Raw genomic sequence first — 26565 nt, forward strand, 5'->3', positions numbered from 1 at the left:
GTAGTGTGGCCATTTCGATGATATTGATTCTTCCTGTTCATGAGCACGGAATGTTTTTCCATTTGTTTGTGTCATCTCTGATTTATCTGAGTAGTGTTTTTGTAGATTCTTATTGTAGAGATCTTTCACCTCCCTTGTTAATTATATTTCTAGATATTTTATTCTTTTTGTGGTAATTATGAATGGGATTGTGTTCCTGATTCGGCTCTTGGCTTTATGTACAAAATCATTAGGAATGTGAGGTGTAGACTCAAATTGATAGTTTAGATCCCAGCTCTAGCTTAAAATTCTTCTGAACGACTTTGGAAAAATTAAATAACCATTAAAAAATTTATTAAATGGCCATAAAATAGTACTGTAGTATTATATATGAATCAAATGAAATAACCCCTAAAAAGCACATAATAATTTCCTGATGCGTTGTAAGTGCTAGGTAAATTTTGGCTGCTTGTATTATTTTCATCCTTATTACCATTAGTACTATCCACTGACGTCACCTTCTCAATGTGGCCTTTCCCAACCATAGCATCTCAAGAAAGGCCACCCATTTGTCTTTATCACAGCACCTTTGTTTCTGCGTTGCAGTATTTTCATAGGTTCTGTTTCATATGTTATTCACTTGTTTATTTTCTGCCGTTCTCTCTAGAATGAGGACTAGGATCATGTATGTGTTGTTCACTATTGTCTCCCTAGCACTTATCACTCAGCAATATTTTTTGAATAAATGAATAGATGCAGTGTTACCTTGAGTCTTATTTAAACTATAAACAAGAATTATCTTCTATTACCTCTCTTTTATAAAGAGAATTTCGTCCCTTTGATTTGTCTCTTTCCTTTGAACCTACTGTGTGTGATGTTTCTCTATTACTTTATCTTTAGAGAGGGAAGTCTTTGCCCAATATGGGGGATTGAGATGGGCCTTTCGGAGAGCTCATAGGCCCCTGTTGAGGTAATCCAAATTTTTATAAAAGGAGAAGAGAAAAGCTTAGACTTATTCACATTTCATTTTGTCAGAGATTTTTTTGTTTGTCAGGACAGTAAAAGGAAGGAGCTCCATAGGCAGCTGAGGCAGACGCTTGACTTCGCTGGAGGAAGAGTTTGGGGCACTGCTGCCTTTCTTGGTTAGCCAACAGCATCCCCCATTTTCTTTCATACAACACACATGCCCAGTGTAAGCTATGAGTGAAGACTCAGCCTAGCAGTTTCACTGAGGTATTGGAGTAGGTCCTAATTGGGTTTGTCTTTCCTCATCAAGAACTCAGCTCTGGCCAGCTGAGCTTGGGCATGCTATTGGTGTTCTGCTGAGAATCATGTCCATGTTTTTTCCCCAGTGATAAATTCTGATCAATTTTCACACTAACTTATGGCGGATAGGCTTGCCTGGATGTACCTGAACATGCTTTGTTTCCAGATGTTTTTGCAATACCTACATGGGTGATTTAACAGAAGCTGGTATAATGTCTTGTTATAGTGCAGCATAAAAACTGCTTACTCCACTTCAGACGTACTACGTTCCTCGTCTGTGTTCTATAAACACATTTCTGCCTCAGTGCCTTTGTCCCTACAGTTCTTTTGGCTTGCAATGCTCTTCCCATAGATTTCCCCATGGCTTGCTCCTTTACTTCATTCAGGTACCTTGAATTATATATGTGTCTTTTTACTTCTGGGGCCAGATGATACAGTTCTTTAAACGTGTCATAATAATCCTAGTTGTTTATGTTTATCTTTTTTAAGATTGTAATACATTTTCACTGAAAATTTATAGTTGAATGGAATAAATTCCTCTCTACAGCTCTATTTTATTTCATATATAAAGAATTTTCTTTATATATGTTTAGGCTAACCCCAAGTTTTTTCTATCTGCATGTGGAAGCTTATTCAGAATCCTTCTAGAAACTGAATGAATTGAATTTTCTTTGAAAAATTAGCACTGTGAAATTTCTGTAAAAATTTACAGCTATATTTGAAATGACAGTAAATCATATGCTAAAGAAAACATATTTTATTAAAGATAGTTGTTTTGTATCTGCCATGTGAAAGTTACTTGATTAGCTGGGTGCTGTGTAGGTCCAAAGAAATTTATGATGTCTCTGCCCTTTATTTTATAATAAATTGGGGAAAGTAATGAAAACAATAATGACAATAAGTAACATTTATTGAGTGCTTAATATGTCAAGCATTGTTTTAAGTGTTTTATTTAAAGGTACATATATGTGAAAGGAAATGAGCATATTAAAGCAGAAATTTCAGAATCTGGGAGTTGTAAAGGATCCTGTTCAACCTTACGAACCTGGTGGAAGCTCTTTAATGCTTTTGGCAGGTATTCCTACAGGATCTCCATAGGAATTCACAAGAAGGGCTCTGAGCTCCTGAAGGAGAAGCGGCACAAAGCTCACAAGGAGCTGCAGCTGAAGGGCGAAGACTGAGCAGCTGGTCCTAGTGCAGGAGCAGCTGCACAGGAGCTGGAGGAGCTGATGACTGGCCTATTTGAGGAAGCCCACAAGATGGTGTGGGAAGCCAGCGTACAGTAGGCAGTGTCAGAAAAGCAGCTGAATGCAGAGGCATGGGGAAAGATAGGCATGCTGCAGGCAGAGGTGACAGCTTGAAGACACTGGTCATCATGTCCACACCAGCCTCTCCCAACTACAAGCTCCACCTGCACCTGCTGAGCCCCACTAAGGGTGGACCCTGCAAGGCCCACTGCCAACCTAAGAGCACCAGCAGTGCCCTCTCCTTGACCTTGTGCCCCACTGTGAGACATGCCCTCACCTTGGACAAGGAGGTGGATGTGACACTATTGGCAGAGTTCCAAGCCTGGAAGGAATTACCTACCTTGGACAAGACCTGTTCCTTGCTGCAAAGGGTGTAGTGGGAGGATATGGACCCCTGCCTGGACTTCACAGTGCAGAATCTCTTGCCACAGGTGTAGGCCTCTATGGGGGACACCACACTCACCATCAAGACTGTGGCTCTGCAGAAGCTGCCTATAGTGAGGGTAACTGTGGTCAATTGTGTCAGTGCCAATATATGTGTCTTGAGCAATTTGGCCCATACCTGCCACCACCACCACATCTGGCTTTGTGACTTTGCGAGCCACTACCACATCTCACTGTCTTCTCAGGCCAGGATCACTGCAGTGTGCAACTTTTTCATCTATATCTGCTACATCCACAAGGCCTGGTGCAACAGGATTTGAAGCCAGTGTTCTGGGAGATCACAAAGCTGTGAAAAGAGATACAGCTGGCCAAACTCAGCTCCCCCTAGAAGCCTAGGGTGTTACCTGGGCCTAGATGTGGGCTGCCTAGGATGGACAGACACACATAAAAATAAGGATCCTGGTACAAGATCTGAGACAGGTCTGTACCTCATGAAATGACCTTTCTTTTACACCGAGTTCTGCAACTCACAGGTAGACTTTCAAGAAAATACCAAAGACCAGGGGGTTCAGAGCCTGAAAAACACTTTTAATGGCAGTTTTTCCTGAGGCAGCCATGAGCATCTATCATTGTTAATATAGTTCTTATCATGTATTGTGCCCTTTGCATCTCTCTAGCTGTTGTCTAATTCTTCTGTTATGCGATAGGCCTTCCTATACTTGAAAATGGTAGTATATCTTCTTGGGGGGAAGTCCTGGCACCCCTGTGGCAAGGTCAGCCCTAATGATTGGTCCTGAATCAGTGATGGCAGAAGAGTGATGGCAGAAGCAGTATTCAGTCTTCTGCTATCAGGCTCTCTTTCCAAGTCTCCTGGGAGCTCCTTGAGGGCAGAAGCTCTTCTTCCCTTATTCCTGATTTTATCCCCAGTGTCTTGCACTGAGTTACGTAAATGAATGAAAGTAAATAAATACAATCTAGAGTTAATATGTTGGATCTCAAGCTTAGTGTGGATAAGACTAGATTTAAAAGGTTCTTATACGGTACTTTATCATCATTATTCTCCCATCTACCTCTCTACCCCTGCCCCGCCACAACTGTATTGTCTCTAAAACATTAAAACTTCAGTGTCATTTATTTACAAAAGTAAATGTTTGGTGGCATTTATTTTAAAAAGTATTATCTTTGATTAAGGAAAACACCTAATAGGCATTATGGGCAGAACTCAGCATCCAGAATAAGACTGGGGTGAAGGGAGGGGTGGTGAAGCTTCAAGGGGAATGGGGTATGACTTCAGCAGCAAAGACCAGTGTGTTTGCATGGATTGTGACAGGCATACCCAGTATATTTTATTCTTTATCATTGTAAAAGGGAATGACTAGGGATGAGAGGAGATATACTATTGAATTCTGGATGGAGATGACAAATTGAAGTCCTAATAACCAATCCGAAGAAGTAATTGCATTTATAAAATTTACCACAGTTACCATGGGGAACATAAAGAAATATTTTATATGTCCATGTATCATGCTACTCTAGCTAGATCTTAGATTCCCTAAGCAACAAGACTGAGTTCATCTTTGTACTCCCAGTGTGTCTCTTTATGACATCTGCATAATAGATGGTCAATAAGTGTTGAATTAGATGGAATAGGGGACTTAGTCCTAGATCTCAAAAAAGTGTATAATTCCTGACCCAGTGTGGCGGCTCATGTCTGCAGTCCCAGCACTTTGGGAGGCTGAGGCGGGCGGATCACGAGGTCAGGAGTTTGAGACCAGCCTGACCAACATGGTGAAACCCCATCTCTACTAAAAATACAAAAATTAGCTGTGTGTCATCGCAGGTACCTATAATCCCAGTTGTTTGGGAGGCTGAGGCATGAGAATCACTTGGACCGGGGAGGCCGAGGTTGCAGTGAACTGAGATCATGCCACTGCACTCCAGCCTGGGTGACAGAGTGAGACCCTGTCTCAAAAAAAAAAAAAAAAAGTGTATAAATTCCTTTAAAGGGAGCAAATGTAATAATCTTGGAAGTTATATAAGAATGCATGGTTTTACGTAGTTAAGTGCCTAGTGAACTGTAGACATAGTAAGTCTCTATATAAATTCAGGAAGACACAATGTTATGAGGCAGTTAAGATTAATATCTAGTGTTCCAGTGCCTGTTCTCTTACTAACTGGCTAGTAACACTATTTCTCTCATAGGGCTGTTAGGGTTTAAATGAGAAAGTGAATGTAAAGTGCTTAAAATGTGGCTGGTGCAGATTGAGCTCCCATGGATATCAAAGAAATCAAGATTTGAGTAGATGAGATTAAAGCCAGGTCCTGATGAAGAAGTACGATTTAGGCAGAAGGATATGAACTATTAATTCTAGCAGTGGCATTTAATTGCTTTTGATCTTTGGCAAGTCTCTGAAACTCTCTGTGCTTTATTTTGTATAAAAAAGGGGCTATTGTAATCACAGTTCTTGGTACACAGTTTGTGCCCAACAAATAATAGCTGTTCTTATCATAGGTGTTATTACCACCTCTCTTATCATCATTGTCACCACTGTTGTCGTCATTTTCAGGGTAGAGAATAGCTGGAAATTGGTCATCTTGGAGTAGTGGAGCTGAGGTCTCAGGGAATAAAGGGAAACAAGATTTATATTTAGAAAAGGGTCTGACTGCAAAATCTCTCTTCAAATTAAATAACTATTAGAAAAATAGAAAGCTCTGATCATGATTACAGTGAATTATGCTGATTGCAGTATCCAGGATATTGAATTTTATATAGAATAAATTTTACTTCAGTATTTTGAAATGATACTAATGATAACAAATTGTATTCTTGCAGTGGCTCTTTTCTTTTTAAATACAGGCCTTTTTAAAGGACCCAAATTTGGGTGTTTTTATTGTACTGAAGCCTATTATAAGATATATAACAAAAAGGACCATGCTTTACACTTTGCCACTGTGACCACCTACCTTTGGAATTAGATTTGAAAGTGTTAAGTGGTTGATGCAGGGAGCAATGAAACAGTGAAAGTATTTTTATAAAGCCAGTGTAATCATATCTTTGTTACAAAAATGAAATCTTTGAACTTTTAAAGTCAGGATTAGTGATAGTTCATGTAGCTTTATCTAGTAATTCTGTGTTACTAAGCATTATTCCTTAATTTTTTTCTCTCAGAACGATATCGCATTCAGAGTGAACAATTTGAAGATCTTTGGCTCATAACCAATGAGCTTATTCTTCGCCTTCAAGAATATTTTGAAAAACAGGGAGTCAAAGATTTTGCATGTTCTTTTTCGGGATCTATACCCCTTCAAGAATATTTTGAGTTGATTGATCATCATTTTGAGGTATGTATGATCATAACCCACATCATCTATAATCCTTAAATATATGAAAGAGAAATAGATGCTATAGAAGAATTCTGTATGCATGCCATTAGGCTATGTGCTTCTAGTTGTTTTTCTTATGTGGATGGTGGATTTCGTGAATCCATTCCTGCCCACTTGCCCAGTTTGTGATCAATTACAGACATTTACAGAGTGGCTGCCTGGAGCTAACCATGTCGTCTGGCCCTGGAACAGAGCTGATTTAATTCTCCCACATGGAGACTTAGCCCTTGACCCCAATAACCCAGTGTTAAAACTATTTGAGCTTATCGGAGGCCATTTGGCTAACTAATTCTAGCAGGCCATAAATGAGGTGTGATTATAAAGTAAAGTGATTTTTCTTTTTCTTTTTTAACAAGCATACCAGAACTTCTGCATCTGAATGAGGGTTAACACTTAAAATATTCCCCAGTATCTGGCACAGTGGGTGCTTAGTAAATGCTGAATGATTACATATATGAATAAATGAGATCTAACAGTAACTTTGTTGCTCTGAATATTTTGCACTTCTTCTTTGGAAGTGCCTTCAGAGCCTATGTTAGATTCTCTTGAGTATCTCAATGGTGACATGCCTTCATCTTTTGAAGATTGATTTGATGATTGGGACTAGCCAAATATTTGGTTTGTGAGTGGATTTGACAGTGACAGTCATAGGTTTTTTAAAAGTCCCCTGTATTCCAGTCATCAGGCTCCACTTACATAGTCTATAAACAGATTCTACAGACAATACAAGAGGGGAATTTTGAGAGAATTTTGAACATTATCCAAGTAAGCATTGGTTCTTGGGACTACATTTCAGTTTAGGAGTGTGTGTGCGTGTGTCTCTGTGTGTGTGTGTGAGAGAGAGAGAGAGAGAGAATTACCAGTCATATAATTTTTCAGTCAACCATTGAACATTCTAAGAGCATTGACTTTCAGCTATGAAGACTTCTTTAATGTAGTGTGAACATAAAAAGAAAATTTCAGGTGTATACAATCGAATTATGAATAATTATGTCATAATTCCTCATCTATGATGAGGATCTGTGATGACAATATTTTCTAGGAACGCATGCCTTTGGTCAAATTGTAGCACCAAAATTGACACAGTCTGTAAGAGTATGTTTAGGTATCGTATGGAATGAGAATCTTTGCAATTCTTTGGGATATATTTTAAGAAATTCTTGCTTCGCTGTTGGAAACTCAAGTGTAGTGATTTGTGAAAGGGTCCACGGAAAGACTATACCAATTATATATTTGTAATATTTGAAATAGAGAGTACTAGATACTATTGACTAATAAGTTTGACATATAATTTTCCCTTTATACTTTCTGGCTAGTAAGTAACTCCTTGGAGCTTCTACATCAGGGGTGTGTCTTTTCTGAGGAGGGACTTAGAGAATATGGTGAATGACAGGCACTTTCATTTGTTACACACATAAATTAAGGGGGGCATGGTTATGCTTCCTTTGTTCTCTGTCTCCTTTCTCTGCTTTCAGCCATTAGTAAGATTTTAAACTTTGAATACAGTTGGGTTTTGGAATCCAGGTGTGCCTTGGAGTGTAAACTTCATGAAGGCAGAAATTTTTGTCTGTATTATTCATTGCTTTAATTTCTAGTGCCTGGACCAGGATTTGGCTCTGGGATCAACAAATATTTGTTAAGCATTGAAATTCTGACATGTGAAAACATTTCAATCACTGCTGCTTTGTTACACATTCAAAGGAATGATAACCTGGTTGATAGTCTGAGTATTGAGAACATCTTTTTAATTTTTTAGTGTATCAAGAATTTAGGAAATAAATTATTACAGCAGTAAATTATACAATTAAAAGAATGAATTATTGATAATTAGGTTAATGTCCTTTTAAAAACTTTATTTTAAAATATTTTTATTACAGGAAATAAATTATAGCAGTAAATTATACAATTAGAAGAATGAATTATTAATAATTAGGTTAATGTTCTTTTAAAAACTTTATTTAAAAATATTTTTATTACTTAATTTTTGGTATTTTTTTGCTCAAGGGAATATTCTTTGATTTAATTAGCAACTGAGTGCTTCTAAAGAGAACACTTGGACACAGGAAGGGGAACATCACACACCGGGGCCTGTTGTGGGGTGGGGCAGGGGGGAGGGATAGCATTAGGAGATATACCTAATGTAAATGACAAGTTAATGGGTGCAGCGCATCAACATGGCACATGTATACATATGTAACAAACCTGCACGTTGTGCACATGTACCCTAGAAATTAAGGTATAATAAAAAAAAATAAAAAAAAAGAAGAAAATGTCTCTCAAAACTGAAGGGTAAATAAAGACAAAATACATGAATACACTTAAAAAAAGTTAAAATTTCAAGTTACTTTTATTTCATATGTAATTGTAGAATGCATGCACTGAAAGGGTAAGGAATTCGGTTTGTTACTAGAAATGTAGACTACGATATGTTTGACTTCTGAGCATTTTGAATATGATGTTTATTTCAGCTAGTTTATTACTGTTTTGTAAAGTTGAGTTAGTGATTCACATGACCTAATCTTATGAAGTGTCCCTTTTACCCTGTGACTTTGACTAGCTTTCTTTTATTTATTTATTTATTTATTTATTTTTTTGAGACGGGGTCTCGCTCTGTCGCCCAGGCTGGAGTGCAGTGGCACGATCTCGGCTCACTGCAAGCTTGGCCTCCTGGGTTCACGCCATTCTCCTGCCTCAGCGTCCTGAGTAGCTGGGACTACAGGTGCCCGCCACCACGCCCAGCTAATTTTTTGTATTTTTTTTAGTAGAGACGGGGTTTCACTGTGTTAGCCAGGATGGTCTCGATCTCCTGACCTCGTGATCCGCCCACCTCGGCCTCCCAAAGTTCTGGGATTACAGGCGTGAGCCACCGTGCTCGGCTGCTTTCTTTTATTTTAACAGTATTAATTTAAATGAGATGGGTTACAGTGAAGAGAGTCATTTAGGATTCTAATTCCCCAGCCACTCAATCTCTTCTTTGGAGGCAGTGTTTGGTGTCCAGTTTCTTGTATATCTTTCTAGAAATATCCTATGCAGTCACAACTATGTTAATATATAGGTTTCTTTTTTTTAAATAAAAAATAATGGTAGCACATTATACATACTATTTTGTATTGTTTTGCTTTGTTTCATTTATCATATTTGCACAGCATTGCATATCAGCACATAGTAGTCTTGCAGAATAGTCTTGTTTATTTAACCAGTTCCCCTATTGATGGGAATTTTGATTATTAATAATGTCTTACTATGATAACAATAGATCAAACAATTTTGTAATGGGTATCCTGATATATACATTACTTTCGGCAAGCATATCTCTAGGATACATTTCTAGAAGTGGGATTGTTAGGTCAAAGGCATATGTTTAAGAGGTATTTGTATTAACTTTTATGTAAAACTTTGCCCATTTTTCTGTTGGATTGTTGCTGATTTCCTACTGATTTCTGTTGGGTTGTGGTCTTTTTCTCATTGATTTGTAGATGCTTTCTAGATATGGGCATGACTTTGTCTCTGTAGTTATTGCTGTTATTTTTTGCAGTTTGCTATTTGTCCTATTTTCTTTATAATTTTTTAAAATCATGTAGAATTAAATGTTTTTGTTTTCTTTTAGTTAGTAATTTATCAGGGGTGTGTTTGTGTGTTTGTGTGTGGGTGTGGCTTTTAGCTTTTGACTTACACTAATAAAGGCCTTTCCTATACCAAGATCATTTTAAAAATTCTGATTTTTCTAGTGCTTTTATTGTGTCTAAACTTTTAATCTCTGCATTGATTTTGCTGTAAAGAATGAGAAAAGATTTCTATTTTTTCCCATGTAACCAATTATTGAAAAACACTTATTAAATGATCTGTTTTTCCTCCAGTGATGCTGGTTAACTTTTACAATTTTCCATTTGATCTGTTCCACTGTATTATCTGTGAATTAGTGATTCATGTACCAAATACCACATTGTTTTAATTCCCTTAACTCTATAATGCATTTAAATTTCTTCATTACTCTTTTACTTTTATTATCATTGTGTGTATTTTTTCTTTAAAGATGTTTTTTGTGTCCATTTAATCTCAATTTAAGAAATTATTCATTGCAGCTACGGATAAATGGTGAAAAATTAGAAGAACTCTTATCTGAGAGAGCTGTACAATTTCGGGCCATTCAACGCCGGCTACTAGCAAGATTCAAAGATAAAACTCCTGCCCCTCTTCAACACCTGGACACTTTGTTAGATGGAACCTACAAGCAGGTCAGTATAATACCAGTAACAGTTTTCTATTACTGGCTATACTTTTTTTTGTCACCCTAGAGTCATGTACCAGAATATCCAAGATAAGGTACTCATTTCCAGTGCTTTAAGAACAGTGAACAGTGCACAAGCTTTAGAGTCAGAAAAACCTAGGTTCAAAGTCAAACTCTGCTGCTTTCTAATTGTGTGACCTTGGGTAAATTACATGAGCGCCCTCAGTTTCCACATATTACCTCCCAGAGTTGTTGTGAGGATTTTTAATCTTTTATGTAAAGCAACAAGAACAATGCCAGGCACGTAATATGTGCTTGATAAATAGTAGCTATTATGATTAGTATTATGAGACAATTCTTGGTGCATTCCATAATTATTACCATAATTCTCCAATTGTCTTACCAAGCAACTGGCTCATACTTCTAGTATTATGTCAGTTGATATTTTGAGATGGAATTCTTAAGCAGCATAGTTCAAAAAGTTCTAGTTCAAAATATATTTTTTCTTCTTCTTGATCACCTTCCATCCATAGTTTATCATTTGCATGGCTGGGTGATCTGGCTGTCACTCTTAAGGCACTGTCTCTCCAAAAACTATTCAAAACATCTCTCACTTAAAAATTATTTTTTAAATTTTAAAATAATTTTAAAAAATCATGAGAAGGCTTCTACCAGTTCTGCTATAATGTCTTTGAATGGTTATAATGAAGACTTTGAATGACTATATTGTGTATTCCTATATTTCTTCACAATGTTACTCTCCTGTTTCAAAGTCAGTGTTGCTGGTATGAATATTCTGTTGATTTTTTGAATTGAGTTTTTTAATTGAGATAATTCTATATTTCTGTGCAGTTGTAACAGATAATGCAGAGAGATCTCATGTCTCCTTTAACTGCTTTCTTCCAATGGTAACATTTTGCAAAACTATGGTATAATATCATAAGCAGTATATTGATATTAATAAAATCCACAGGTCTTATTCTGACTTACTTGTACTCATTTATGTGGGTGTGTGTATTAAGTTGTATACAATTTTATCACCTGTGTAGATTCAGCATCCGCCACCACATTCTAGACGCTTCACCACAGAACTCCTTCATGTGGTCCTTTATCACAACGTTTCTGCCCTTCTCCCCTGCCCCACTCCATTCTGTTGATTTTGAAAGGACAAATCAGATTTTTGTTTTCAGAATTAATTTTCCTAGGGGACAGAAAAATAGCTTACTATGTTTTTGCTCATAATACATTTGTTTCTTAAAATTTTCATGGTTAGGCTGGGCATGGTGGCTCACGCCTGTAATCCCAGCACTTTGGGAGGCCTAGGCGGGTGGATCACGAGGTCAGGAGATCAAGACCATCCTGGTTAATACAGTGAAACCCTGTCTCTACTAAAAATTCGAACAATTAGCCGGGCATGGTGGCAGGCACCCGTAATCCCAGCTACTCAGGAGGCTGAGGCAGGGGAATCAGTTGAACCCGGGAGGTGGAGGTTGCAGTGAGCCGAGATCGCGCCATTGCACTCCAGCCTGGGTGACAGAGCAAGACTCCATCTAAAAAAAAAAAAAAAAAATTCATGATTATTTGAAAATTAGCAGCAATTTAAAGGACAGTCTATAGTAGCAGTGGAATATTGGAAAGAACACTGGGCTTGGAATTCAAACACCGCAGTGTTGTTGCTTATTAGATGTATGGTTTTTGGCAATTCCCTTACCCTCCCAGAACTTATGTTTTGTTCCATAAAATGAGATGACTACTCTTTTGTTACAAAGATTATATTCCATAATGTATGGAATTTACAAAATTTGTTCCACAAATATAGACTGCCAATTTCGTGTGTGTGTGCTGGGGTAATTATATGATTCTTCAGTCAGTAGGCACCAATGCCCTGTCTGTTCCACACCTCTTTTCCTCTTTAGTACTCTTTTTGTTTTGTTTTGTTTTCTATTTCCTTCCTTCTTTTCCTTTTCCTTTTTCCCATTTCTTTGTTCACTTTTCTTTCTCATTCTGGGGTCTACCGCCATCCCTGCCTGCCATACTTGAGGCTGAAGGTATGGTCAACCTTGTATTTAATGATGCTGTATCTTTTTGTAGACACAATGGTGGAAGGGCATTTAAGGGAACTTGAAGAGGATGCTTGATTTAATGCTTTCCAGATTTTCTATATAGTAAGACTTCGTCTTTTATACATTTAAATTGCAGAGGTTTTTATTTTTTTTGGCTTAGCCTCAAGGTTGAGGTTTTCCATGATTTGTAATATTACAGACAAGATGATCAAAACCATGGCTTTTCACTTGAATGTATATTGTTAAGTCCCATTCCTTTTAGATTAATGAAAAGAATGAATAAGCATTTGAAGGAAAAATATGAGTACTATAAGGATTTTGACTTAATTTTTATGTACCTTGCCATTCAATTTTATTATATATATATATATTTGTAATAAATGAGGGTGAGGTGTTGATTGTTCAGTAAGTTTCTTGAGCATAATAAAGTCTATTTTAATTCCGTTTAGTCAATTTTTTAATGACATACTTAACACATGAATATAATTTCCCAAAGAAAATTATAACATTATACATAATGCTAAATTTCCCATCTTGGTTCCTTATGATCTGCTCAGAAATATAATCATTCTTACTGTTTTTGTTTCTTTCCACACCTTTTTTTTTGGTGCATAGAAATGAAATATTGTTTCACCAGGCTAAAGAAAAACTCCATAAAGAGTATCATACGATATGTATTAATCTAGCTCTCTTTTTTCTTTTTCTTCTAAAGTATGTACTGGAACTCTATGCATATTAGTGCATAGATGTATTTCTCTATTTGTAATGGTTACATAATAGTTTATGATATGGACAGTCTGTAGTATGGACAATCACAGTTTATTAAAGGACAAATCTTAATAATAGTTTTAATGTTGAGTCTAACATTGAGAAAAATCCTTTTTCGACAACTCTTCTGGGATCGAACAAGCATACCACATACCTTATTATCACATACCTTCTGTTTAGTGTTTTTCTTATCTTTATGCTTTGCCTAGGTAGGGAGCATGATTTACTTGATGGATTAGTCAAGCTCATGAAATAACAAGCCATGCTAGAGTCCATTCCTGTCCCTGTGGCATAACTCCATTGCATGACTTTACTAGATTTTTAAAGTCTTTTCCCAACGTACTGCTTTAAAATTAGATCTGCTACCTGTTTAGAGTTTTTTTTTCCTCCTGTGATGGGATTTTTAATTTTTCAGCAAAGTTTTCTCTATGAGACACACATATACACATGCACACATACACCAGCATACCCGTACATACACACTACCTTACAGGTATGTTGTACCAGATTGTAGCTCAGCCAATAGTGTATGAAAATGCCTGCTTTCCTAGGTATTATTACTTATTTTCATCTTTACAATTTTTAACTGAAACAGTAATTTGATTGTTGTTTTACTTCTTACCTCTTTTGTTGCTTTCCAGAGATGCTGCATATTTTTCACATGTTAATTGGCCATTCGTATTTCTTTTTTATGACTTGCGTATGTACACATTTTGTTTAATATTCTATCATGTTCATCTTTGTCTTACCATTTTGTGTATATTGAGGGATAATCTTTGATCATACTTTCATCATGCATGAAAATACTTGGTACCTATTTATGTATGTAATCTCTCATACATAAAAAAGTTTTACCAATTTATCATTTGCCTGTTATTTTTTATTTGTAATGTATTTTTGACACATGAGGTTTAAAAAAACGCTTGCATAGTAAAATCTGTCCATCTTTTTCGTTTAGGTTTCTCTGCCTAGGAAATCCTTCCTTATGTATGCCAAGAGTATATGAATATCAATTTATAAATTATTCTAACACTTCTATGCTATGATTCTTTAAGTGTACTTTTTTCACTCCATCTGGAATTTATTGTGCAATTTAGTGAGAATCTAATCTCCCTGCTCCCTGGTGAGCTTATTGTCTCAGCCCCTGCTTATCACATATTCCATTCTTCTACTGAGCTAAAATACTACCTGAATCATTTAACAATTTTACTGTATAGCAAACCATCCCAAACCTTAGTGGCTTAAAACAACAATAATTCATTATTTATTGTTCATGAGTCTCTGGATTAGCTTGGTAGTTCTGTTGATCTGGGTCATGCCTGGCTGATCTTGATTGGGCTCACTCATGTGTCTCTGGTCAGCTGGTGGCTCAGCTCGGGACTGGATAGCTAGGACGTATTTACTCATGTATTTGGCAGATGGCTTGCAGTTAGCTGAAATAATTGGGCCACTTGTCTCTCATGGCCCAGCAGGCTAGGCTGGGCTTGTTCACATGGTGACTATATGTCCCAATGCACAAGCACTTTTCAGGCGTCTGTTTGTGTCATGTTTCTAGTGTTCCATCGGCTTTGGTCAATTCAGATCAAAGAGGTGGGGATATAGACTTTGCCTCTTTGTTGAAGGAGTGGAGAATTGTGTACTTTTTTATAATCTATCCTCCTTCTTTCAACATATATTAAATTAGCAAACTATTTTAAATGAACAGTTATTTTTGAAACTTTTCTAACCCTTCAATTTAGTTTTTCTATACTTAGAGATGTCTTTTCTTCTATACTTTTGACATTTAAACTTAAATTTTTGTTGTCATTAAAATCTTATTCACTCATAAGCAGTTGTGGTCTATGGACTCTGAAGATAATTTATCTGAAAATTAATTAGGTTTGTCAAGAGTTGTTTAAAGCAAACAGAGCAGGCTGGGTATGGTGACTCACGCCTGTAATCCTGGCACTTTGGGAGGCTAAGGCAGAAAGATCCCTTGAGCCCAGGAGTTTGAGATCCCTATGAGCAACATAAAGAGACCCTGTCTCTACATAAAATTTGAAAATTAGCTGATAGAGGTGGTGCTCACCTGTGGTCTCAGCTACTCAGGAGGCTGAGGTGGGAGGATTGCTTTAGCCTGGGAGGTTGAGGCTGCAATGAGCCATGATTGTGCCTTTGTATTCTAGCCTGGGCAACAGTGTGAGACCCTGTCTCAAAACAAACAAACAAACAAAAAATAAATAAATAAATAAATAAATAATGCAAACAGAGCATCAGTGTTGTTTTTAGGCGAATAAAACTGTCTGAATATTTGCCCATGTGCTTAGTTATGGTCAGTTCTTTGAAGGATGGAATCTATTATCCAGTTTTTTAAATAGGTCTTCACCTTAGCTTTGTCTAGTACTGGCTTCGTGGGCATGTCACCTGCACAGTCACACAGAGCCCTGTTTTTGGTTTAATACTCTATAGCAGCCATATTGGATTTCTTAATACTTTTAGAACAAGGGGTCCTGTATTTTTATTTTGCTCTGGGCACCTCAAATAATGTAGCTGGTCCTGGCCCTGTTAGGATAATAACAACTTTCTGATGAGTAGAACAAGACACCTGGGAGTTCAGATGCAGAGCAAAGTTCAAATAGAGAACAGCCTTATTACCCCTACCCCCAAATCACATGTAGGCTTTTCCAAAGATGAAGAAAACGGGATGCAATGGACATCCGTGGTAGCTCTTCTGGATAGTTCAAGTGCTTCTTTTTGGGACAAACATTTTGGTTAATTGGCAATGAGGCAACCATCCATGAAGGGTTATCTCATTTAGGACCATCATCCTGCAATTAGCCCTCTCTTGGCCTATTGTGGGTGGCAGCCTCTTATTATATTTCTAACAGGTGGGTCACTGGCTTCAAGATGCATCATTAATAGTTTTGAGTTTTGGTACAAAAGCCAACCACTTCCCTCCCTATTTTCAAATGCAGGTTATTTCCTGTATCCTGTATAGGAACCCTCAAAGCCACATCCCCATCTTATTTTTGCTAGCATGCCTTGCCTACATAGTGTCTACTACTGCATCATACTCCACTAGGAACATACAACAAGCACCCTTACGGAGGCCAACCTAAGGTTGAAGCGAGGAGAGGGGACCTGGGATTATCAATCTGGGAAAAGCAGAGCGTGATTCTTACAGGGGAAGGATTTGGCCTCTAGTGAATAAATATTTTTCATTTGTCCACCACAGTTTCAGTAATTATGTTGTATTTATGCAGCCATAAAAAAGAACAAGATTATGTCCTTTCCAGGGACATAGATGGAGCTGGAGGCCATTATCCCTAGCAAACTAACACAGGAACAGAAAACCAAATATACATATTCTCACTTAAAAGTGGGAGCTAACTGGTGGGAACACATGAAGACATAGAGAGGAACAACACACACTGGGGCCTACTGGAGGGTGGAGGGTAGGAGGAGGGGAGGATCAGGAAAAGTAACTAATGGGTACTAGGCCCAGTATGTGGGTGGTGAAATAATCTGTACAATAAACCCCCGTGACACAAGTTTACCTATGTAACAAACTTGCACATGTACCCCTGAACTTAAAATACAAGTTAAAACTAATAAAATTTTGGGAAAAATATCATTCTTTTTGAAAGAATTTTCATCTTTACTTCTAGCTTTGGAGGTATAATGTTGAAAGAATGTAACCATGTTGAGAATGTCTTCTTTTCAGTAGTTAGAAACCTAAATTTCCTCATTTGTAAAATTGTAATACTGCCTTCTCAATCAACTGAATGTATTTTTGGAGGACCTAAGAAATAAAGTAGGAGAAAAGAAAGGAAATTCTTATTTGTTGGGTGTCTGCTGAGTTTGAAGTAAATTTTATTTATTACTTCATTTAATACTTAGAATCATCATGTGAGGGTGGCATTATTGTTTATAGAGGAAGAACCTGAGACTCTGAGTAGAGTTAAGAAACTTGCTCAGTGTTACACAGATATTAAGCATTGTATTCCAAAGTCCAGGCTTTAGAATATCAAGTGGAAATTTTACTTTAATCATTGTCAGGTGGGACATAGACAGCCTAGATTTTCTTTAGCAAAATTATGGTCAGGGTAAAGAAAAAGGAAATGTGTGCGAACTGTTTGTACATGTTCATGCTACGTATATGTATATTCATGATCATCTAATAGTCATTGTATACACACCTATTAGACAGGTAACAAAATCTTTTGGAGAGTTCCCTCAATTCTGAAATTATATCTGAAACTTAAGTATCAGAGGACTTTTTTTGGGTGTGTGACTTTGTTGATTTCACTTATACCTAAGTTTAGCTTCTTTGCCTTCAAATGCTAATGCTGATTGGCAGAAAAGCTTTGCCAAATAAATTCTCTATTTTATTATAAAATTTTCACATAAATTTGTTAGTCAAAGCAAGACTGATTGGCTGAGTAAATTGAAATGGAAGAAATTAGACTTACCCTATGACTTGGCTTATGTTTTGATGCTATTATATGTGCTGAGGTTTTTCTCCTCACTTCAACACTAACCCTCTGTTGTAGCAGAGGGAAAATGTTTACTGATCTAAAAGTTGGTGTCAGATGACATATGTGTGATGTAATGACTAGTAGTCACTAATGTTCTAGAGAGGCAGATGGCTGATTTTTCTCTTCTACAAAACAGAGGCTGTATTAGGCATAATTTTAAATAGAGATCCTGTGGTTTGGAGTTTGCTATTTGTTACTTTTTCTGTACTTTAAACTTCCTTCCACTCTGTTTATTTGTATAGTATTGATATATAAAAATCATTTTAAGTCACGCAGAAGTCTAAGAGCATTTTGGTCCATGGGTTTTTAAATGAGCATGATTTTGGCTGATAACACAGAGGAATATATAATGAAACCATTCAGAGGCCCACTTTCCTCATTGTCATGGACAAGTAAAAATAACATGCTGAGAGACTAAGAAGGAGCTTTCATGGATGTGGTGATGTTGCTGGGCTTGTTTTTCATATAACCACTTAAGAGCTAAAAGGAAATTCTTTCTCAGAAGGTGATAGAGTAAATAGGTGAGAAAGGAGGAGGATGCAGAAATTTGCAATCGTATGTTTGTGGATGAACAGGGGTGGTAAGTAAAAACAAAACAAAACAAAACAAAAAAACTGAGATGTCAGTAAAAAAAATGGAATTTGTACGTTTTTACCCTGTAATTTTACTCTTGAATATTTAGGCAAGGAAATAGTTCACAAAGAAAAAAATACATTCATCAAGATATTCATTTATATTATTAATTATCTTTGCAGGAAATTGTAACCAGCTTTCTAGCTGGAAAGTGATTAGGTTTATCATAGTACTACTGTTTGATGTGATATCATTTCATATCATTATTGTGTTTCATTATTTTCAAAACTGGAATGATATAAAACATTTTATATAACTGAAAAAAGCAGATTATGAAATAGTATATAATAAGTTACAAATAATAAAATAGATGTGTCTATAATAGATACATGTGCAAAAAATTGAAAATGGTGTATGTTTATTTTAGATGACTTTACATTTTTATGCAATTTTAAAAAATATTATAATTTGTTGAGTGCATGGATAGGAAGAATCAGTATTGTGCAAATGGCCATATTGCCCAAGGTAATTTATAGATTAATGCTATTCCCATTAAACTACCACTGACATTCTTCACAGAATTAGAAAAACTATTTTAAAATTCGTATGGAACCAAAAAAGAGCCTGAATAGCCAAGACAATTGTAAGCAAAGAGAACAAAGCTGGAGGCATCACCCCACCTGACTTCAAACTATCCTGCAAGACTACAGTAACCAGAACAGCATGGTACTGGTACAAGAACACACACAAAGACCAATGTAACAGAATAGAGAACTCAGAAATAAGACCGCACACCTACAACCATCTGATCTTTGACAAACCTGACAAAAACAATCAGTGGGAAAGAATTCCCTATTTAATAAATGGTGCTGGGAGAGCTAGCTAGCCATATGCAAAAATTGAAACTGGACCTCTTCCTTACACCAAATACCAAAACTAACTCAAGATGGATCAAGACTATCATCAGAGTGAACAGACAACCTACAGAATGGGAGAAAATATTTGCAGTCTCTCCATCTGACAAAGGTCTAATATCTAGAGTCTACAAGAAACTTAAACAAATTTACAAGAAAAAAAAAACCCATTAAAAAGTGGACAAAGGACATGAACAGACACTTTTCAAAAGAAGACATACATGTGGCCAGAAAATATCTGAAAAAGCTCAACATCACTGATCATTAGAGAAATGCAAATCAAAACTACAATGAGATACTATCTCACACACCAGTCAGAATGGGTATAATTAAAGCATCAAAAAACAACAGATACTGGTGAGATTGAAGAGAAAAAGGAACACTTTTATACTGTTGGTGGGAGTGTAATTTAGTTCAACCTTGTGGAAGACATTGTGGTGATTTCTCAAAGACCTAGAGGCAGAAATACCATTTGACCGAGCAATCCCATTACTGAGTATATACCCAAAAGAATATAAATCTTCAATTATAAAAATACATGTATGCGTATGTTCATTGCAGCACAGTTCACAATAGCAAAAACATGGAATCAACCCAAATGCCCATCAATGATAGAGTAGATAAAGAAAATGTGGTACATATGCACCATGGAATACTATGCAGCTGTAAAAAGGAATGAGATCATGTCCTTTGCAGGATCATGGGTGGAGCTGGAAGCCATTATTCTCAGCAAACTAATGCAGAAACAGAAAACCAAACACTGCATGTTCTCACTTATAAGTGGGAGCTGAATGATGAGAACACATGGACACATTGTGAGGGGAAACTACACACACTGGGGCCTGTGGGAGTGGGGTCAGGGGAGGGAGAGCATCAGGAGGAATAGCTAATGGGTGCTGGGATTAATATCTAGGTGATGGATTGATCTGTGCAACAAACCACTGTGGCACATGTTTACCTGTGTAACAAACCTGCACATCCTGCACATGTACCCTTGAACTTAAAATAATAGTTGAAGGAAAAAAAAATTAAAAAAATTGATGAGCACAAAAATAGCTTTTTCAAAACAATGTGAATGCATTAATACACTGAATCATACACTTGAAAATGAGGAGCTGACAATTCTCTATGCCTGGTATGGCACTATCTAATAGATAGCCACATATAGCTAATTCACACTTGAAATGTGAATTTTATGTTATGTGTGTTTTACCAGATATAATACCACAGATAACAACTTTTTGAAAACTGGGTTGTAGTCATGGAACTCCTGTTCTTCACTGGTATTTCTGAGGGAGCTGTTTTCTCTTTCCTGTCTATACCCTATGAACTTGTTTCTCTGGTCTCAGAATGTTTAGAGTTTTGAATTATTCCATATATGAGTTAGTTTATTCCTGTTCACTGAAAAGAGAGCAGTTAGATAACTGAATGAATGGTATGCTTGAGTGAATGTAAAGGTGGATGTTCTCTTGCTCTGTCTGACCCTTGCTAGTTTCTCAGCCAAACAAGAGCAATATACAAAGCTCTTTCAAAATTTTGTAAATTTTTCTTTATTCGGGTCAGAGTAATAATCTCCAAAGAGTGTTTGTTATAAGTATGTCCCTGATGTATTCAATATCTGTGTGTGGGTATAGAATCTAGCCAAACTGTCTGACAGAAATTTGTTCAAGTCACAAATGTGAGCCACATATATTATTTTTAATTTCCTAGAAGATTAAAAGAGTAAAGTGAAACAAGTTAAAGTAATTTTAACCGTGTATTTTATTAATTTATTTATTTTTTGAGACAGAGTCTTGCCCCGTCACCCAGGCTAGAGTACAGTGGCATTATCTTGGTTCACTGCTGGGACTACAGGCACGCGCCACCAAACCTGGCTAATCTTTGTATCTTTAGTAGAGACAGGCTTTCACCATGTTGGCCAGGCAGGTCACAAACTCACGTGACCCACCCGCCTTGGCCTCCCAAAGTGCTGAGATTACAGGCGTGAGCCACTGTGCTCAGCCCAACAATGTGTTTTATTTAACTCTATATATTCAATATATCATTTCAACATGTAGTAAAATTAAAATTATTGAGATATTTTATATTTCATAGTATGTCTTCAAAAATCTGGTTTATTTTATATGTGCAGCACATTTCAAGTATGAATTAGCTATATGTGGCTATCTATTAGATAGTGCCGTACCAGGCATAGAGAATTGTCAGTTCCTCATTTTATATTGTTTCTTGTGATGTCTTTTTTCTTGATTTTTTTTCTTTCCATTAGTCTTTTTAAATTCTTATTCATGAATAGACTGTCACTGAGCCAATGATTTTCACTCACTGGATGTGAATAGCAGGCAGTTGTGAAGCACTCTTAGGTGGTTAGAGAATCACCAGAAACATTAGCTCGTAAAAACTATACATTCAAATATTGTTTAAAACAATGTCATCAAATTTTATGTCAACAGACTTGAGTCCTAGTCCCAGTTCTTTCTGGTGCTTTGACTTTGGGCATATCACGTCATCTCTCTGAGCTTCACCTTCTTCACTTTAATCTGTGGACCCTGTAGATAGAACTTGTCTGTGTAGCATCTTGCATGGTGCTTATTTTCCAGTAAAATTCTCAATAAATGTTTATTGTACCTGCATAATGGTTATGAAAGGGACTTAGAATCTTAAATTTTCATCAATTCAGAATTTCAGAAATCAGTGGGGACTTAGGGATCATCTAGTGCCAGCCCCTAAACTGGGGTGAGGTTGTTGCCCAGTCAGCATTTGTTAGGTACACTGTAATGACAATGATGTAAGTTATAGGGCTTTGTGCAACTGAATTAGTTTCAGAAAAGATATGTAAGTGCAAAGTATTATAACATTGGAGTTATGGTTCCCTGGATTTAGGTATGTAATGCTAATTGACATTAATGGGGGTTGTACATACTTCAAGGGGAGAACAGACCTATTATCGTACGAAAACATTCTCCTTTTAATAACCATCTGGTATGCTTTACTTCCCTGGGGCGTGTTCACTTTTTATAAATTGAATGCATGCTTCTTTATCTTCATGTTCTTCAATCAGCATTTGAGTTTTCTGCTTGCTAGTGTTAGCTTGAACAACTGGCTGTATTGTAAATTTAATATTAGGATTTTATCTTGGTAAGTTTATCAGATTCAGAAATTTGATCACTTTTCTGAAATAAACTATTCTGAGTCAGAAGTAATCAGTGTGTACCCTCTTCTGCTAAAATTTTGTTCTCTTTGCTGTTTGATCTTTAAAAAAATAATAGTCCTTTGAGATATACTCAGAAACAAGATGTTTCTAATATTACAATAAAACTATTAATGGGCTCATTATGTGGAAATGAAAATCTTATCTTTTTGTGTCAGTGATGACAGAAAAATACATAAGTGGCCTCCAATTATCTGTAATTGTATGAGGATTTCTTTCATTTCTGTTATCTATCTTCCTGTTTAATCCCATCTGGCACAATTATTCTTTTTGTATTAGTTTTTTGTAAAGGAGTTCTGAACGGTTTGAATTGTGAATTAGCGATTATTACAACCCTTATAACCCTCACAGTCCTCCCGTCCACCTTCCTTCCCTTACCATCATTTTCTCTCTCTCTTTAAGTAGAGGAAAACAAAGCCAGTTTTCTTGAGAGATTATTTTGTAATCTTTCTCAGCAAAAGAAAAAGATGTACTGTTTTTATAAGCATATCTATGAACAGCTGAGCAGTTATATCAACCCCGATATGTTTCTCTGTATATTAATATACAGACAGCTAATAGTGCTCAGAGTGTTGCTTGAAAGTACCAAATATAACTAAGGATAAATTAAGGTGCTGTACTTCCTAAAAAGATACTTTTATGAGGCCCAGCTGTATAGCCTGGAACAATCTAGCAGTAGGAAAAGTGATTTAATGTAATTAAAAGAAATGTACTTTGAACATTTGACCTTAAGTGGATTTAAATATATTTGTCACACTACCTGAGAATCATTGATAGAATGTCATGCAGTAGGATCAATACCTATCCAACTTTACCATGCTCCCAGATGGGCCACCTGTATTTTTGTTTTTAACTTCCTTTTTATATGATTTCCATATCTCTTATAGCAGGATATTAAATTTCAGAGAATTAGGCCCTCAGCCAAATATTGATTTCCCAACTTTCCTCCACCCGATCTCATCTAGGACTGGCTTCTAGCCCATCACTTAATATTCTTTTTCAGTTGATTCCCAGTTAGAATGATAAGCCAGAAGCCATATTCTTGGAGATGTTTTTCCTGTGGAAGTGATAGATTTTCATGGGACCATTTCCCTCCATCTTTTTTCCCACTTTTGTGATTCAAGGTAAAAGTATTTGAGAGGATCTGCCTGTTGACAAAAAGAATCAAACTGTAGAATATTTGAAGAGATTTATTCTGAGCCAAGTGTGAGTGACCAGTGGCCTGGGGCACAGTCTCAGGAGGTCCTAAGAACATGTGCCTAAGGTAGTTGGGCTACAGCTTGGAATTATACAATTTAAGGAGACATAGACATCAACCAATACATGTAAGATGTTGGTTTGGTCTGGAAAGGTGGGACACCTTGAAGGGGTGGGGGGCAGGGCTTCCAGGTCATAGGTGAGTTCAAGGATTTTCTAATTGGCAACTGGTTGAAAGAGTTAGATTGCCGTCTAAAGACCTAGAATCAATAGAAGGAATATCTGGGTTAAGACAAGAGATCCTGGAGACCAAGGTTCCCTTGATGCAGATTAAACCTTCAGGCAGCAGGCTTCAGAGAACAGACTGCAAATGTTTATCAGATTCCCAGTTGATTCTGTCTAGAAAAAAGGCCTGGAAAGGGAAGGGGATTCTACAGAATGTAGATTTTTTCCCCCCACAAGAGACAGCTTTGCAGGGCTATTTCAAGATTTGACAAAGAAACATATTTGGGGTAAAATATTTTGATTTCCTTCCTTATATAATATCATGTGATGTTATGCCAGAGTCAGGTTGGAAAGTAAGTCATGTTATATAGGGTTAAATAAAACCTCTCTGATGATACTTTGTGGTTTGTAGAGTGTGTCTCCTCATGCCCTTGCTAAATCCAGGCCATGGTCTCAAGGAAGCCCACAGGTCCGCGTCCTTATGGTCAAATGTGTCAACAAATTGCCTCATTAGATGAGGTTAATTTTATGAACGTAATTATCTGTGGTTTTTATTTGTTTGTATTTGTCTTATTCCAAGACCTTCAAGGGGATCCCTGTTGCCTGTTAGATTACGTTGAAATTTCTCACTCTGACATTCAAAAATTCTGAAGAGTTGCACCCAATTTCTTCTAATCTCATCTCCTATTTCTGCAGAAACTACATGCTGGTCAAGCTACCCTATCCTCTGAAAAAGAACGCAGCTTTATTGATATATAATTTGCATACCAAAACTCATGCGTTGTAGTGTACCATTTAAGGATTTTTAGTAAATTTGTAGAGTTGTGCACCACTACTACAATCCAATTTTAAACATCACCATTCCGCCAAAAGCCCCCTTGTGCCCAGTTACACCTAATCCTCACTCCCACTCCAACTACAAGAAACTACTAATCTACTTTCTGTCTTCATAGGTTGGTCTTTTCTGGATATTTCATATAAATGGAATCATACAATATGTAGTCTTTAGCATCTTTTACCTAATATCATGTTTTTGAGGTTCATCTATCAGTTTTCCTCAGTGGTTGCTCCTTTTTATTTTATTTCCTCAACTTTTATCTTAGAATCAGGCAGTACCTGTGCAGGCTTGTTACAAAGGTATATTGCATGATGCTGAGGTTTGGAGTATGAATGAACCTGTCACCCAGGTAGTGAGCATAGTACCCGAGAGGTAGTTTTTCAACTCTTACCCCTCTTCCTTCCTCCCCACTCTTATATCGCTCCAGTGTCTGTTGTTCCTAACTTTATGTTCATATGTACCCAATGTTTAGTTCCTACTTATAAGTGAGAACATGCAATATTTGGTTTTCTGTTTGTGTGAGTTAAGTATAATGGCTTCCAGCTACATCCATGTTGCTGCAAAGATATGATTTCATTCTTTGTTTATGACTGCATAGTATTCCATGGTGTTTATATACCATAATTCCTTTAAAATTTTTTAAAAAAATAATTTCAACTTTTATTTTAGATTCAGGGAGTAGATGTGCAGATTTGTTACATGGGTATATTGAGTGATGCTGAGGTTTGGGGTATGGATCCTGTCACCCAGGTAGTGAACATGGTACCCAGTAGGTAGTTTTTCAACCCACACCTCCCTCTCTCCCCACTGTAATACTCCCAGTACCACATTTTCTTTTTTTTTTTTGAGTTTTACTTTATTTTTTTATTTTATTATTATTATACTTTAAGTTTTAGGGCACATGTGCACAATGTGCAGGTTAGTTACATATCTATACATGTGTCATGCTGGTGTGCTGCACCCATTAACTCGTCATTTAGCGTTAGGTATATCTCCTAATGCTATCCCTCCCCTCTCCCCCCACCCCACAACAGTCGCCAGAGTGTGATGTTCCCCTTCCTGTGTCTATGTGTTCTCATTGTTCAATTCCCATCTATGAGTGAGAACATGCGGTGTTTGGTTTTTTGTCCTTGCGATAGTTTACTGAGAATGATGATTTCCAATTTCATCCATGTCCCTACAAAGGACATGAACTCATCATTTTTTATGGCTGCATAGTATTCCATGGTGTATATGTGCCACATTTTCTTAATCCAGTCTATCATTGTTGGACATTTGGGTTGGTTCCAAGTCTTTGCTATTGTGAATAGTACCGCAATAAACATACGTGTGCATATGTCTTTATAGCAGCATGATTTATAGTCCTTTGGGTATATACCCAGTAATGGGATGGCTGGGTCAAATGGTATTTCTAGTTCTAGATCCCTGAGGAATCGCCACACTGACTTCCACAATGGTTGAACTAGTTTACAGTCCCACCAACAGTGTAAAAGTGTTCCTATTTCTCCACATCCTCTCCAGCACCTGTTGTTTCCTGACTTTTTAATGATTGCCATTCTAACTGGTGTGAGATGGTATCTCATTGTGGTTTTGTTTCAGCTTTCTACATATGGCTAGCCAGTTTTCCCAGCACCATTTATTAAATAGGAAATCCTTTCCCCATTGCTTGTTTTTCTCAGGTTTGTCAAAGGTCAGATAGTTGTAGATATGCGGCGTTATTTCTGAGGGCTCTGTTCTGTTCCATTGATCTATATCTCTGTTTTGGTACCAGTAC

At 36.9% G+C, this 26565-nt stretch overlaps 1 protein-coding gene across 18 annotated transcripts in view; it reads left to right on the forward strand.

Moving 5' to 3' along the window:
• Window positions 1-26565, forward strand: part of BBS9 (Bardet-Biedl syndrome 9) — a 580067-nt gene that overhangs the window by 246278 nt on the left and 307224 nt on the right. For all 18 annotated transcript variants that reach the window (XR_010134445.1, XM_063708101.1, XM_055347536.2 and 15 more), the window contains 2 exons: window positions 6046-6218; window positions 10343-10495. Coding sequence is in view for 17 of the 18 variants with exons in the window: in XM_063708101.1 (XP_063564171.1) it covers window positions 6046-6218; window positions 10343-10495 (326 nt within the window). In the remaining variant the exon portion in view is untranslated. The remainder of the gene's footprint in view (window positions 1-6045; window positions 6219-10342; window positions 10496-26565) is intronic.

Source organism: Gorilla gorilla, chromosome 6 (genome assembly GCF_029281585.2).
Source record: "Gorilla gorilla gorilla isolate KB3781 chromosome 6, NHGRI_mGorGor1-v2.1_pri, whole genome shotgun sequence".
NCBI lineage: Eukaryota > Metazoa > Chordata > Mammalia > Primates > Hominidae > Gorilla > Gorilla gorilla.